Source organism: Oratosquilla oratoria, chromosome 15 (genome assembly GCF_046742065.1).
Source record: "Oratosquilla oratoria isolate Oo_2021 chromosome 15, ASM4674206v1, whole genome shotgun sequence".
Lineage (NCBI taxonomy): Eukaryota > Metazoa > Arthropoda > Malacostraca > Stomatopoda > Squillidae > Oratosquilla > Oratosquilla oratoria.
In genome coordinates, this window is record NC_134791.1 from 32,093,205 (window position 1) to 32,106,214 (window position 13,010).

Consider the following 13,010-nt stretch of genomic DNA (forward strand, 5'->3'; position numbering starts at 1 on the left):
GTAAAGCATAAGATAAAGGAGGTAAAGATGGGAGCAGATGTGAAATGGGGTAAGAGTATGACAGAAAATTTTATAAGTAATCAAAAGACTTTTGGAAGGAAATTAAGAGAGGAAGGGGAGGTGTATCAAGTAGAGAAGAAAAGGCAAAATATATATATGGAGAGATGATAATGAAAGAGACGGCAATAAGAAGCAGATGGACAGAATATTTTAGGGAGTTGCTAAATGTGAAGGAAGATAGTGAGGGAAAGGTAGTTGCAGTGGATAGTGCTAAGAAAATGACAGTGATGAGTGAGGAAAATGGAGGAGAAAAATGGAAAGATGAAGTGAAGGCAGTTGTTAAGATGATAAGAGCAGGTAAGGCACCTGGGTTGGATTGGTGTCATGCAGAATGTCTAAAAAAAAAAGGAGGTACAGTGATGGTGGACTGGTTGGTGAGGGTATTGGCTGCTTGTTATTGTGGCAAAGTAGCAAGCAGTTGATACTTTAGGGTCTATATGGGGTGCCCCTATGGACCAGAGCCACACATCATTTTGTCTATGATAGAGGAAAACTCTTCATAGAGAAATGATGACACTTTTATACTACGACTGTCCCTCCGTTATGCTGTCCCCCAACCCCTTGCTGCTGTCCTGTACCATTTCTCTGAGTATTCATTTTCTGTGGTGGGGGAAAAGAATACTGCCACCAAGTATTTCCACTTGGATCATAAGAGGCGAGAAGAAAGGGACGGGGAGTGGGACTAGGCATCCTTCTCCTTGTAGCCCCACAGGGGACATTCCTAAACAAAAAAGTAAAGGCATAAGAGGGTCTGGGAGTTTTTAGAACAGCACCCTAAGGTTTGGGTCTTTTAATGTGCATGGATGTGGTACAGATGAGAGTAAAAGGGAAGAGATAGGTAGTATGTTTGTGAGAAGAAAGATGGATGTGTTGGCTTTGAGTGAAACTAAGTTGAAAGGGAAGGGTGAGTGTAAGTGGGAGGTTATCAGGAGTGAAGAGAGGGCGAGGGAGGGAAGGGGTGGCTATTCTAGTAATTGAAGAGATAGGTAAACGTGTAGTGGAGTGGAAGGAGGTTTCCTCAAGGATAATGTGGATGAAGGTGAAACTGGGAAAGGAGATGTGGGTCTTTGTAAGTGCATATGGGCCTGGCAGTGAGAAGAGTGTAGAAGAAAGGGAGGCCTTTTGGATAGATTTAAATGAGTGCATAGAGGATTTAGGGAGAAATGTCAACGTAATAGTACTGGGAGACCTTAATGCTAGGGTAGGAAATGGTCCAATTGATGGAGTGGTTGGGAAATGTGGAGTTCCAGGAAAGAATCGTAGTGGAGAGTTGATGGTGGAAATGTGTCTAGAAAGAGAGTTGATGATAGCAAATACAGTGTTTCGGAAGAAAGTCAAGCATAAGTACACATGGGAGAGGGTGGTGGATGGAAGGGTGGTAGATAAAGCGTTGATGGATTATGTAGTGGTGAATAGGACTATGATAGGAAGAGTTAAGGATGTACATGTGCTAAGGGGAGAGGGTGGGGGAATATCAGATCATTTTTTGGTGGAAGGTAAGTTGAGAGTGGAGGATAGATGGAGAAAGAGGAAAGGGACAAAAGGTAGGGAGGTGCTTAGAGTGAACTCTTTAAATGAAAAGGAAAAGGAGAAGGAGTACAAGAAGAAGCTGAAGGAGGAGTGGGAGGGAGTGAAGGATAGAGTAGAGCTAGGTGTGGAGGAGGAATGGGGATGGTTCAAGGAGGGAGTCACAAAGTGTGCAAAGATGGTGTGTGGAACAAGAAGGACAGGAGGAAATAGAAGGAAGGGTAGTGAATGGTGGGATGAGGAAACAAAGAAGGTTGTAGAAGAGAAGAAGCGAGCTTTCACAGATTGGTTACAAAATAGGATGAGGGAGTCATATGAGAGGTACAAAGAAAAGAAAAGAGAAGTAAAGCAAAAGGTAAAGGAGGCAAAGAGGAGAGCAGATGTGAAATGGGGTAAGAGTATGACAGAAAATTTTGAAAGCAATAAAAAGATGTTTTGGAAAGAAATTAAGAGAGGAAGAGGAGGCGAATCAAGTAGAGAAGAAAAGGTAAAAGGTGCAGATGGAGAGATGATAATGGAAGAGAAGGCAGTAAGGGGAAGATGGTCAGAATATTTTAGGGAGGGAAAGACAGTTACAGTGGGAAATGCTAAGAAAATGAGAATGATGAGTGAGGAAAATGGAGGAGAAATAAGGAAGGATGAAGTGAAGGCAGTTGTTAAGATGATGAAAGCAGGTAAGGCACCTGGTCTGGATGGATGCCATGCAGAATGTCTTAAAAAGGGAGGTACAGTGATAGTGGACTGGCTGGTGAGGTTATTTAATGTTTGCTGGAGAGAGGGTAGAGTGCCAGAGGACTGGAGGAGTGCCTGTATAGTTACACTTTACAAGGGAAAAGGGGACAAGTGTGAATGTAGTAGTTTCAGAGGGATTAGCTTGTTAAGTGTAGTTGGGAAGGCTTATGGGAGGATCTTAATTGAGAGGATTAGGAGAGGAACAGAAGGAGTAATTGGTGAGGAACAGTGTGGATTTAGGACAGGTAGAGGTGTAGATCAGATCTTTGTGATAAGACAAATATGTGAGAAAGCTATAGGAAAGGGGAAGGATGATTTTTGGGCTTTTATGGATCTGGAAAAGGCTTACGATAGGGTAGACATAAAGGCACTGTGGGAGGTTATGCAGATATATGGGATAGGAGGAAAGCTTCTAGGAGCTGTCAAGAGTTTTTATGAGAGTAGTAGAGCTTGTGTCAGGATTAGAAATGGAGAAAGTGAGTGGTTCGAGGTAAAGGTGGGACTTCGTCAAGGATGCGTTATGTCGCCTTGGCTGTTCAACTTATACATGGATGGGGTAGTGCAAGAGGTAAATGCAAGGGTGGTGGGTCAGGGATTGGAGATGATTAAAGAAAATGGAGAAAAGTGGGAGGTGAGCCAGCTGTTGTTTGTTGATGACACTGCGCTTGTGGCAGGATCGGAGGAGGGACTGAGGAAGTTGGTGACAGAGTTTGGGAGAGTATGTGATAGAAGAAAGCTAAAGATAAATGTGGGTAAAAGTAAGGTGATGAGATGTACAAGGGGTGAAAGTGGCAGTAGACTGGAAGTGAGCATTAAGGGAGAGCGACTGGAGGAAGTGGATAGTTTTAGATACTTGGGTGCAAATGTGGCAGGAAAAGGTGGAGTGAAGGTGGAGGTAGAATGTAGATTGAGAGAAGCGAGTAAATGCCTTGGTGGATTAAAGAGTGCAATGAGGAATAGACATTTGGGAATGGATGCTAAGAGGAGACTGTATGAAGGAGTGATTGTGCCAACAGCACTGTATGGGGCACAAACATTGAACATAAGGGAGGAAGAGAGAAGGAGTTTGAATGTGTTTGAGATGAGGTGTCTGAGAAGTATGATAGGGGTTACTAGGCTAGATAGAGTGAGAAATGAGGAGGTGAGGAGAAGAACGGGGGTGGAAAGGGAGTTGGGAGATAGGGTTGATGAAAGAGTATTAGGATGGTTTGGACACATGGAAAGAATGAGTGAAGAAAGACTAGTAAAAGAGGTATGGAAGGCAGATGTGGAGGGAGTGAACATGAGGGGATGTCCTAGGATGAGGTGGATGGATGGGGTAAAGGGGGCTTTGGGGAAGAGGGGAATGTCTGTTGAGGAAGGATGGGAGAGGACAGAAGACAGGGGTGAATGGAGAATGGTTGTATATGGATGATGTTGTGATGCATGAGGTGGAATGGACGGGGGGATGGGGGGTGAGGTAGTATGTGTGAGCAAAATTTGATGCAGCCCAAAGGGATTTCTCCCCATCTTCTCCTTTTATGCATGGGGAACGAAGAAGGGGGGTCGCCGATTTAATGAAGCGGCCTTGCTGTGGATGTGCTGTGTCTTGCAACACTGCTTCTGACCCAGGGCAGTGGACAAGGTGCAGGGATGGCCGTCATCCAGGAGGTGCTAAGATAAGAGGGAGGGTGGAGGGGTGTGGAGTGTATTCAGGGATGGAATGGGTGGGAATGATTGATCTAATGCCTTTTCCTTTTTGGCTACCTCCCTTGTAAGGGGGAAAAAGCCTTGGTATATGTATGTATGTATGAGAGGGTAGAGTGCCTGTATAGTTCCACTTTACAAGGGAAAAGGGGACAAGTGTGAGTGTAGTAGTTTCAAAGGGATCAGTTTCTTGAGTGTAGTTGGGAAGGTTTATGGGAGGGTCTTGATTGAGAGGATTAGGAGAGTAACAGAGGGAGTAATTGGTGAGGATCAGTGTGGGTTTAGGACAGGTAGGGGTTGTGTGGATCAGATTTTTATGTTAAGACAGAAATGTTAGAAAGCTTTAGGAAAAGGTAAGGATGTTTTTTGGGGTTTTATGGATTTGGAAAAGACTTATGATGGGTAGACAGGAAGGCACTGTGAGAGGTATTGCAGATATATGGGGTAGGAGGAAAGTTGTTAGAGTAGTTAAGAGTTTTTATGAGGGTAGTAGAGCTTGTGTTAGAATCAGAAATGGAGAAATTGTGTGGTTTGAGGTAAAGGTAGGACTTCGCCAGGGATGTGTTATGTTGCCTTGGCTGTTCAATTTATACATGGATGGGGTGGTGCAAAAGGTAAATGCAAGGGCAATGGATCAGGGATTGGAGATGGTTAAAGAAAATGGAGAAAAGTGGGGAGATATACCAGTTTTTGTTTGCTGACAACACTGTGCCTGTGGCAGGATCAGAGAAAGGATTGAAGTAGTGACAGATTTTGGGAAGGTGTGCAAAAGAAGGAAGTTGAAGATAACTGAGGGGTAAGGTGATGAGATGTACAAGGGGAGAAAGTGGCAGCAAACTGGAAGTGAGTGTTAAGGGAGAGAGACTAGAAGTGGATAGGTTTAGACACTTGGGTGCGAATGTGGCGGGAAAGAGAGGAGTGGAGGGGAGGTAGAATGTAGATTGAGAGAAGCAAGTAATTGCCCTGTTGGATTAAAAAGTGTAATGAGAAATTGACATTTGGGAATGGATGCTAAGAGGAGATTGTATGAAGGAGCGATTGTACTGACAGCAGTGTATAGGGTAGAAACATGGAACATAAGAGAGGAAGAGAGAAGGAATTTGAATGTGTTTGAGATGAGGTGCCTGAGAAGTATGATAGGGTTTACTAGGCTGGATAGACTGAGAAACAAGAAGGTGAGGAAGAGAATGGGGCTGGAGAGGGAGTTGGGAGATAGGGTTGATGAAAGAGTAGTGGGATGGTTTGGACACATGGAAAGAACGAGTGAAGAAAGATTAGTAAGAGGTGTGGAAAGCAGAGGTAGAAGGAGTGAACATGAGGGAGCGACCAAGGATGAGATAAAAGGGGTAAAGGGGCATTGGGAAAGATGAGAATGTCTGTTGAGGAAGGATGGAAAAAGACAGAAGATAGTGGTGAATGGAGAATGGTTGTGTATGGATGATGCTGTGATGCATAAAAGGGAGTGGTGTGGGGTATGGGGGGTGAGGGAGTATGTGTGAAAAAATAATTTTACATAGCCTCAAGGGAATTTTCCATGTCTTCTCTTTTTCTGCATGAGGGGACAGAGAGGGGGTGTTGCTGATTTAATGAGGTGGCCTTGCTGTGGATGTGCTGTGTCTTGCAACACTGCTTCTGACCCAGGGTAGTGGGCAAGATGCAGGGATTACCTGTCATTCAAGAGGAGCCAAGATAAGAGGGAGGGAGGGGGTGAATGGGAGTGGAGTCTGTTAGGATGGAATGGGTGTGAGTTGATTTTATGCCTTTGTTTTTTGGCTACCTCCCTCATAAGGGGGAAAAAGCCTTTGGTATATGTATATATGTGTGAATAGGTGAATAAATATTTGAGATAGGATGTTTGAGAAATGTGTTTTTTCGAGAATGAATATAGTGAAAAATATGTCGGTGGGGTAGAGTGTATAGTGAAAGAAAGCTATATGATAGGCCAAAAAGTGTCATGGTGGTTTGGGCTAATGGAAAAAATGAATAAGTACTCATTAGCAAGGACTTTAGATAGCAAATGTGAGTGAACTGAACCTGAGTGAAAGATTGAGAATGAGGTGGATGGTTAAGGTGAAAAGAACTTAGGATGGATGCAATATGTTAGTAAAGCAGAAGAGAGGGAGTGCAAGAGACATTTGCTACAGATTTTCAGATGATGGCCATTGTACTACTATGGGGTTTTCATATAAAAATATAATCTATTGTGGAAGCCTTTTCATTAATTGAACTTTGTCATGTAAATATACAAAGATAATTCAGTCCAAACCTGACCCAAACCTCACATAAAATAATAAAAAAAATGGAAAATATACAAATCAAATTGCAAATACATATATCAATCAATCTGTTGCTCCAGGTCTCTCTTGCAGGAGACCCCCAACCCCCAGGTAACTGGCAATGACCCAACAGTTTGGTCCACATATCACTCAAGGAAGATATATTGTGCTGCTGTTTGGATAGGTTTACATCTGTCCGGATAATCTAAAAGATTTATAGGATGGTTTGGGCAGATGGGAAAGAATGAGTGAAGAAAGATTAGCAAAAAGAGTGTTTGTAGATATCACTTATTCTTTCATTGGTTATTTGTGTATGGGTTCTCTTTTCACTGTAACATTGAAATTCACAATCTCTATTTCTTTTCTTTAGTTGTCTATAACATAAAATAATAATTCAGAACCATATCTTACTCATCTGGTTATAATTTTTCTATGCAGAGAATTGACTGAAGAGCAGCCCAAAGTCCCATGGTACAGTTGTACAAAACAACCTAGTATTGTCACCACCATAACAGTTATTTGTGCAATGCAACTGGAGAAGCAGTCAGCTTTTAGTGGTAAGGCAAAATTGTTGCTCATTTGATAAGTTTACTTTCTTTTCTCCCTTTATAAATGTTCATTGTTGTTATCATTTGTATTGTTTGATGCAGTTGCTAGACAAAAGACACAGAACACGCTATCTTACACTGCCCTACACTCAGTAACCCAGACAACTCCACAAAATTTCTTCTCTAAGTGACATGTGGGCTAACACCGTGGCTGTTGCCAGATTCCTTGGGGCTGTGGGTCTACAGGAAGAAAGATTTGGGGCAATGGATTAATAGATTTTTTATTCTTATGAAGCTGCAATTGACTTGAAGTATCTCTTGGATAACAAGTCTTTCTTTCAAATACTTTCTTTACCGTTACTTGAATAAGTTCTTGCTGAGATAGTCAAGCTGTTCTTTTTCTTCTCTGCAGTAATTGATGAAACTTCCTATTATTTTCTTATGCATCATTTAGTTATGAGGATCATACCATAAGAAAAAATAGTTATCTAACATGAATTAGTAGTTGTTGGTAAGCCCACAGTGTCATTGAATTGTGACACTGGAGTTACAAAGGAAACTGATCACACAGAAGTTCTTCACCCCAGATATATTACCATCATATTTGTGTACTGCCAGTGCTGATCAATTTGCAAATATATATTTACCTAATCACAGGATTGTAGCCGTACTCATAGGGTCCTGTCTCTCTGTCTACATTTATCAAACTGCCTGGATTTTTTTTTTTTTTTTTTTCATGAATTAATTGATTGACACAGGAAACTATATTTCTTGATATCCTTCAAATATCCCATCTTCTTAAAGGTCAGATATCAACAGATATACCATTCGCTAAAAATCATTGTATTGCTTGAAAAAGTACTTTTTAAAAGCATACAAATAAAGTTTTTACCTATTACAGAAGAATTTATTCAGAAAATTCACTTTTAATTGCGCCTCGCATACCACTTTTCCGAAGTCTAGATATTCAGAATAACAATATTGTTTGTTTGGCAACTGTGACGTCACGAACGCGGAATTCCCCGAACCTTTCCCGAAGCGCACGGGCGGAATGTTTCGAATAGCAGACGACGCAATGAAATGAAGACAAAACTGTTTTTTGCCAAATTTGATAAGATGTAGATGGTGGAATTATATAGAATACTGTCAGTATGTTTTTTTATGTACATTAAACTGAAGTCTTGATATCTGACCTTTATAGGTCAGATATCAAGACTTCCATAACTTTTTGTATTTACAGTTTAATGTACATAAAAAAAACATACTGACAGTATTCTATATAATTCCACCATCTACATCTTATCAAATTTGGCAAAAAACAGTTTTGTCTTCATTTCATTGCATCGTCTGCTATTCGAAACATTCCGCCCGTGCGCTTCGGGAAAGGTTCGGGGAATTCCGCGTTCGTGACGTCACAGTTGCCAAACAAACAATATTGTTATTCTGAATATCTAGACTTCGGAAAAGTGGTATGCGAGGCACAATTAAAAGTGAATTTTCTGAATAAATTCTTCTGTAATAGGTAAAAACTTTATTTGTATGCTTTTAAAAAGTACTTTTTCGATGATTTTTAGTGAATGGTATATCTGTTGATATCTGACCTTTAAGTGTTTTTGCCACATACTCTTGATATTCTAACATTCCACAATAATAGATACTTTCTGTCAATTTTGTTCCACACATTTCATGGTTCTAAAGGTAGTCATGTCACCTCTTTCTCTTCTCTCTTCCATTGTGGGCAATCTGAGTTTATCTAATATTTCTTTGCACATTTTGTCAGCCATGCTAGGATTCCTTTTAGTTGTTCCCTTTTGTATTGTATTTTTCTGATATCTTTCTGTACGTGTTGTTATGGAAACCACACCACAGCTACATATTCCAGCCTGGGGTGGGTACAATTAGTAATGAATTTTCTTCATATGTTCATTAATAGATAGAAGTGTCACCAATTTAATGAAGCAGCCTTGCTGTGGATGTGCTGTGCCTTGCAACACTGCTTCTGATCCAGGGCAGTGGGTGAGATGCTGGGATGACCCATCATCCAAGAGGTGCCATGATAAGAGGGAGGGAAGAGGGTGGAGGGGTGGAGTGGAGTATGTTAGGAATGGAATGGGTGGGAGGGGTTTTTATGCCTTTGTTTTTTGGATACCTCCCTTATGAGGGAAAAAAAAGCCCTTGGTACAACTTACACATCTCTCCTGTTATTCTGTCAATATGTTTTTCAGACAGGCAACAAATCATCTGTAATCAAAACTCCCATATTTCTTTCTTTTTCACTTAATTGATTGTTTCATCTCCCATTGTGTACCTCCAATAAGAAGCATCAAGGATAACAGGATGCACTAAAACCATCCCAATATCCCAATAGAACATCTACATACAGAAATGAAAATCCCCTCCATAGAGCACCACATGAAAATGGTAGGCACGCAGTTCTACACAAAAGTTCTCATTCCTATTTATTTCTCTTCTTTTTTTCAGTGATGGCAGATCCATTGTTTCTAATTTCTCTATGTATGTTTAATTTTCAAGGTTCTTGACCAATTTATATCCTTCATTCTACGTTCATGTTCTAATCTGGGGCAAACCTAATTTCTTCATCATTTCATCTTTGTAAGTGAAAAACCACTTTTATGTTTGTTTGTAGTCTGTATGCCTGGACTTCTTTTAAGAATTTACCCTTTAGGGCTACAGAGAGCAAGATTCCTAGTCCTATTCTCCGTTCCATTTTAGTCGCCTTTTACAACCCAAGTGGGAACTCTCAGTGGCAGTATTCTTTCTCCACTACCACAGGGTTAAGCAAAAATGAAATTATATATTCAAAGAAGTGATACAAGACAGTATTAAGAGTGGGGGGAGGACAGGATAATGGAGAGATAGTTGTAGTACAATAAAATAGCATCATTTCTCAATGAGTAGATATTTCCTCTAACACTGACAAAATGTGTGGCTCTGGTCCATAGGGGTGCCCCATATAGACCCTAAAGTATCAGCTGTATACTACTGAGCAGAGTTTTACCTTACAATAACATGCAGCCAATACCCCAGACAGGCAGGATCAGAGGGGGGATTAAGGAAGTTAGTGACAGAGTCTGGGAAGGTGTGCAAGAGGAGAAAGTAAATGTGGGTAAATGTAAAGTGATGAGATATACAAGGGAAGAGGATGGCAGCAACTTGGAAGGTGTATTAAAGGAGAGAGGCTGGAGGAAGTAGATAGCTTTAGGTACTTGGGGTTGCATGTGACAGGAAAGGGAGGAGTGGAGGTTGATTGTAGATTGAGAGAAGCAAGTGCCTTGGGGGTTGAAAATGTAATGAGAAATAGACATTTGGGAATGGATGCTAAGAGGATATTGCATGAAGGGGTGATTGTGCCAACAGCACTGCATGGGGCAGAAACATAGAATATAAGAGAAGAATAGTATGTATTTACCTAGTTGAGATGAAATGTCTGAGAAGTATGGTAGGGGTTACAAGGTTGGATAGAATGAGAAACAAGGAAGTGAGGAGGAGAGCAGGGGTGGAGAAGGAGATGGGAGATAGGGTTAATGAAATACTATTGGGATTGTTTGGACACATGGAAAGAATGAGTGAAGAAAGATAAGTAAAAGAAGTGTGGAAGGCAGAGGTGGATGGAGTGAACATGAGGGGGCAACCAAGGATGAGATGGATAGATGGTGTGAAAGGGGCATTGAGTAAGAAGGGGATGTGTGTTGAGGAAGGAAGGGAGATGGCAGAAGATAGGGTTGAGTAGAGAATGGCTGTGTATGGATGATACTGTAATGCATGGAAGGGAGTGGGTGGGGGATTGGGGGGGTTTTGGGAGTGATTATGTGTGAATGTTTCATGCACCCCGAAGGGATTTCTCCCCATCTTCAATGTTTCTGCATGAAGGGACAGAGGGGGGTATGCCAATTAAATGACGTGGCCTTACTGTGAATGTGTTGTGTCTTGCTGCCTTTCTTCTGACCCAGGACGATGGGCAAGATGTAGGGATCACCCGTCATCCAGGAGGAGCCAAGGTGAGAGGGAGGGAGGGGTGGTGAATGGGAGTGGTTTGAATGGGTGGGGATGAAATGGTTGGGAGTGGAATTATGCCTTTTGACTTTGGCTACCTCCCTTATAAGGGGGGAAAAGCCCATGGTATATGTATGTATGTATAGTCTGTATATGTTACTCATTGTTTTGCTGATATGTTTTGTTGATTAAATCTGTATCTTTTGGTTTTGTAATGGTCTCATTTCCCACTGAGTAATTCATTTTGACTGACTGTTTACCCATTTCCATGGCATTGAGGTTCAAATTCCAAACTTGGTTTCAGGCATACTGTATAGGTATTCATCATATCATTTAGGTAGATCAACATCATAGGTTCTAGTACCACCACTTCTGGGACTCTGGTAATCACTGACCTCCATCCTGCTATCTTATTTTATATTTCTGTTCTCACACACTAGTCTTTCAAAAAATCCTTATACAATCAAAAGTTTGCCTCATAGTCTTCCAACATGCTCCAGTTTCTATATTAGTTAATCAAAAGTATCCTGTCAAATGCCTTTTCTAGGTCTAAGTGTACACAATCCATCCAACTCTCCCTCTCTTATGCAATTGTAGGTAAAATGAATAAGTGATTTGTTTTAACATCACTAACCACTCCCTTTCAGAAGGCTAGGACAGTGCCCCTTACAGGGGACTTTGTAGCATGGAATTGAATTAATAAATAAATCTTATCCATCCCCAATGGGAATACACAGCAGTGATATAGTTCCCACACAAAAAGAGAGAGATAAGAAGAATAGAAAAGGTAAGAGGTAGCAATGAAAATGGCTCATAGCTTAGCCAATACATTATTAGGGAGAATTAGACAAGCAAAAAAGCCCATTCTGAAAGAGAGAAGAGAAAAGGCAAGTACATGGACTTTTAGAACTGTGAAAGGTGTGGACAAAATTGACAAAGATCTATTAGTATGTGATAAAAGAATATCATGAGGACTGAGCAAGAAACTTAGAAAACAGAATGTTTGAAGGACATTAAGAAATACAGTTTTCTGGACAGGTATTTTAATTTGTGGAATAAGTTTGAATTAGAAACAGTCCAGGTAAACAACATAAATGCATTCAGAGTAAAATTTGATGATTGGAAGCATAGAAGTGACTGGACAGGTACAGCTTTTACCCTGTATATTACAACTAAGTAAATACAATTAACAAAAAATATGTCATGATCAAATAAGGCAGCAGCAAACATTTTCAGAAAATTGAGTACACTGCTTGACAGTGCAGTAGTACCATTTGCAACCACTTATCCAGCAGTCTGAGTTTGATTTCTGCCCAGAGGTGAAATAACTTCAGCATTGCTGCACTGTGTACTGGCACTCCAATTCTCATGGGCAAGGAGCTGGGTGTATGTATGAAGTCACAGTATTATTCATAGATCATGGATATATGAGCTCTGAGCTCTTTCTGGGAGTGTAATAGCTGTTGATCATGGGTCCAACACTTGATCTAAGACCATGGTGAATCACAGTGTTTAGGTCACTGAAGGGACTTGACAAAGCTAACATAAAAGTTCTCTTGGTTCAGAACAGGAAGGCATCATTAGATAATGGCAACAAATTGGAAAAAAAAATAAGAAGAAGAATGGGAGTGTTTCAAGGACGAAGTGACAAGTCGTGCAAAGGTTGTATGTGGAACAAGAAGGATGGGAGGGAATAGAAGGAAGGGTAGTGAGTGGTGGGATGATGAAGTGAAGAGGGTAGTAGATGAGAAGAATTGAGCATTTAGGGACTGGTTACAAAGTAGGATAAGAGAAAAATGTGAGAAGTATAAGGAAAAAAGAAGGGAAGCAAAACAAAAAATAAAGAAGGCAAAAAGGATAGTAGATGTAAAATGGGGAGGAGTAGGATAAAATATTAAAGCAATAAAAATATATTTTGGAAGGAAATCAAGAGAGGAAGGGGAGGTGAGTCAAGTGGAGAAGAAAAGGTAAAAGGTGTGGATGGACAAATCTTGACAGAACAGGAGGCAATAAGTGGAAGATGGGCAGAGCATTTTAGAGAGCTGTTGAATGTGGAGGAAGATAGGGAGTGATTGGTGGTAGCAGTGGGAGGCACTAAGAAAATGATGATAGGAGAGGAAAATAGAGGAGAAAAAAAGAATAAATGAGGTGCAAGTAGCTCCAAAAA

General features: G+C 40.8%; 1 protein-coding gene across 4 annotated transcripts in view; it reads left to right on the forward strand.

Moving 5' to 3' along the window:
• LOC143033390 (calpain-5-like) overlaps positions 1–13,010 on the forward strand; it is a 138,493-nt gene that overhangs the window by 118,893 nt on the left and 6,590 nt on the right. For all 4 annotated transcript variants that reach the window (XM_076198741.1, XM_076198743.1, XM_076198742.1 and 1 more), the window contains one exon: positions 6,720–6,838. In XM_076198741.1, coding sequence (XP_076054856.1) covers positions 6,720–6,838 — 119 coding nt within the window. The remainder of the gene's footprint in view (positions 1–6,719; positions 6,839–13,010) is intronic.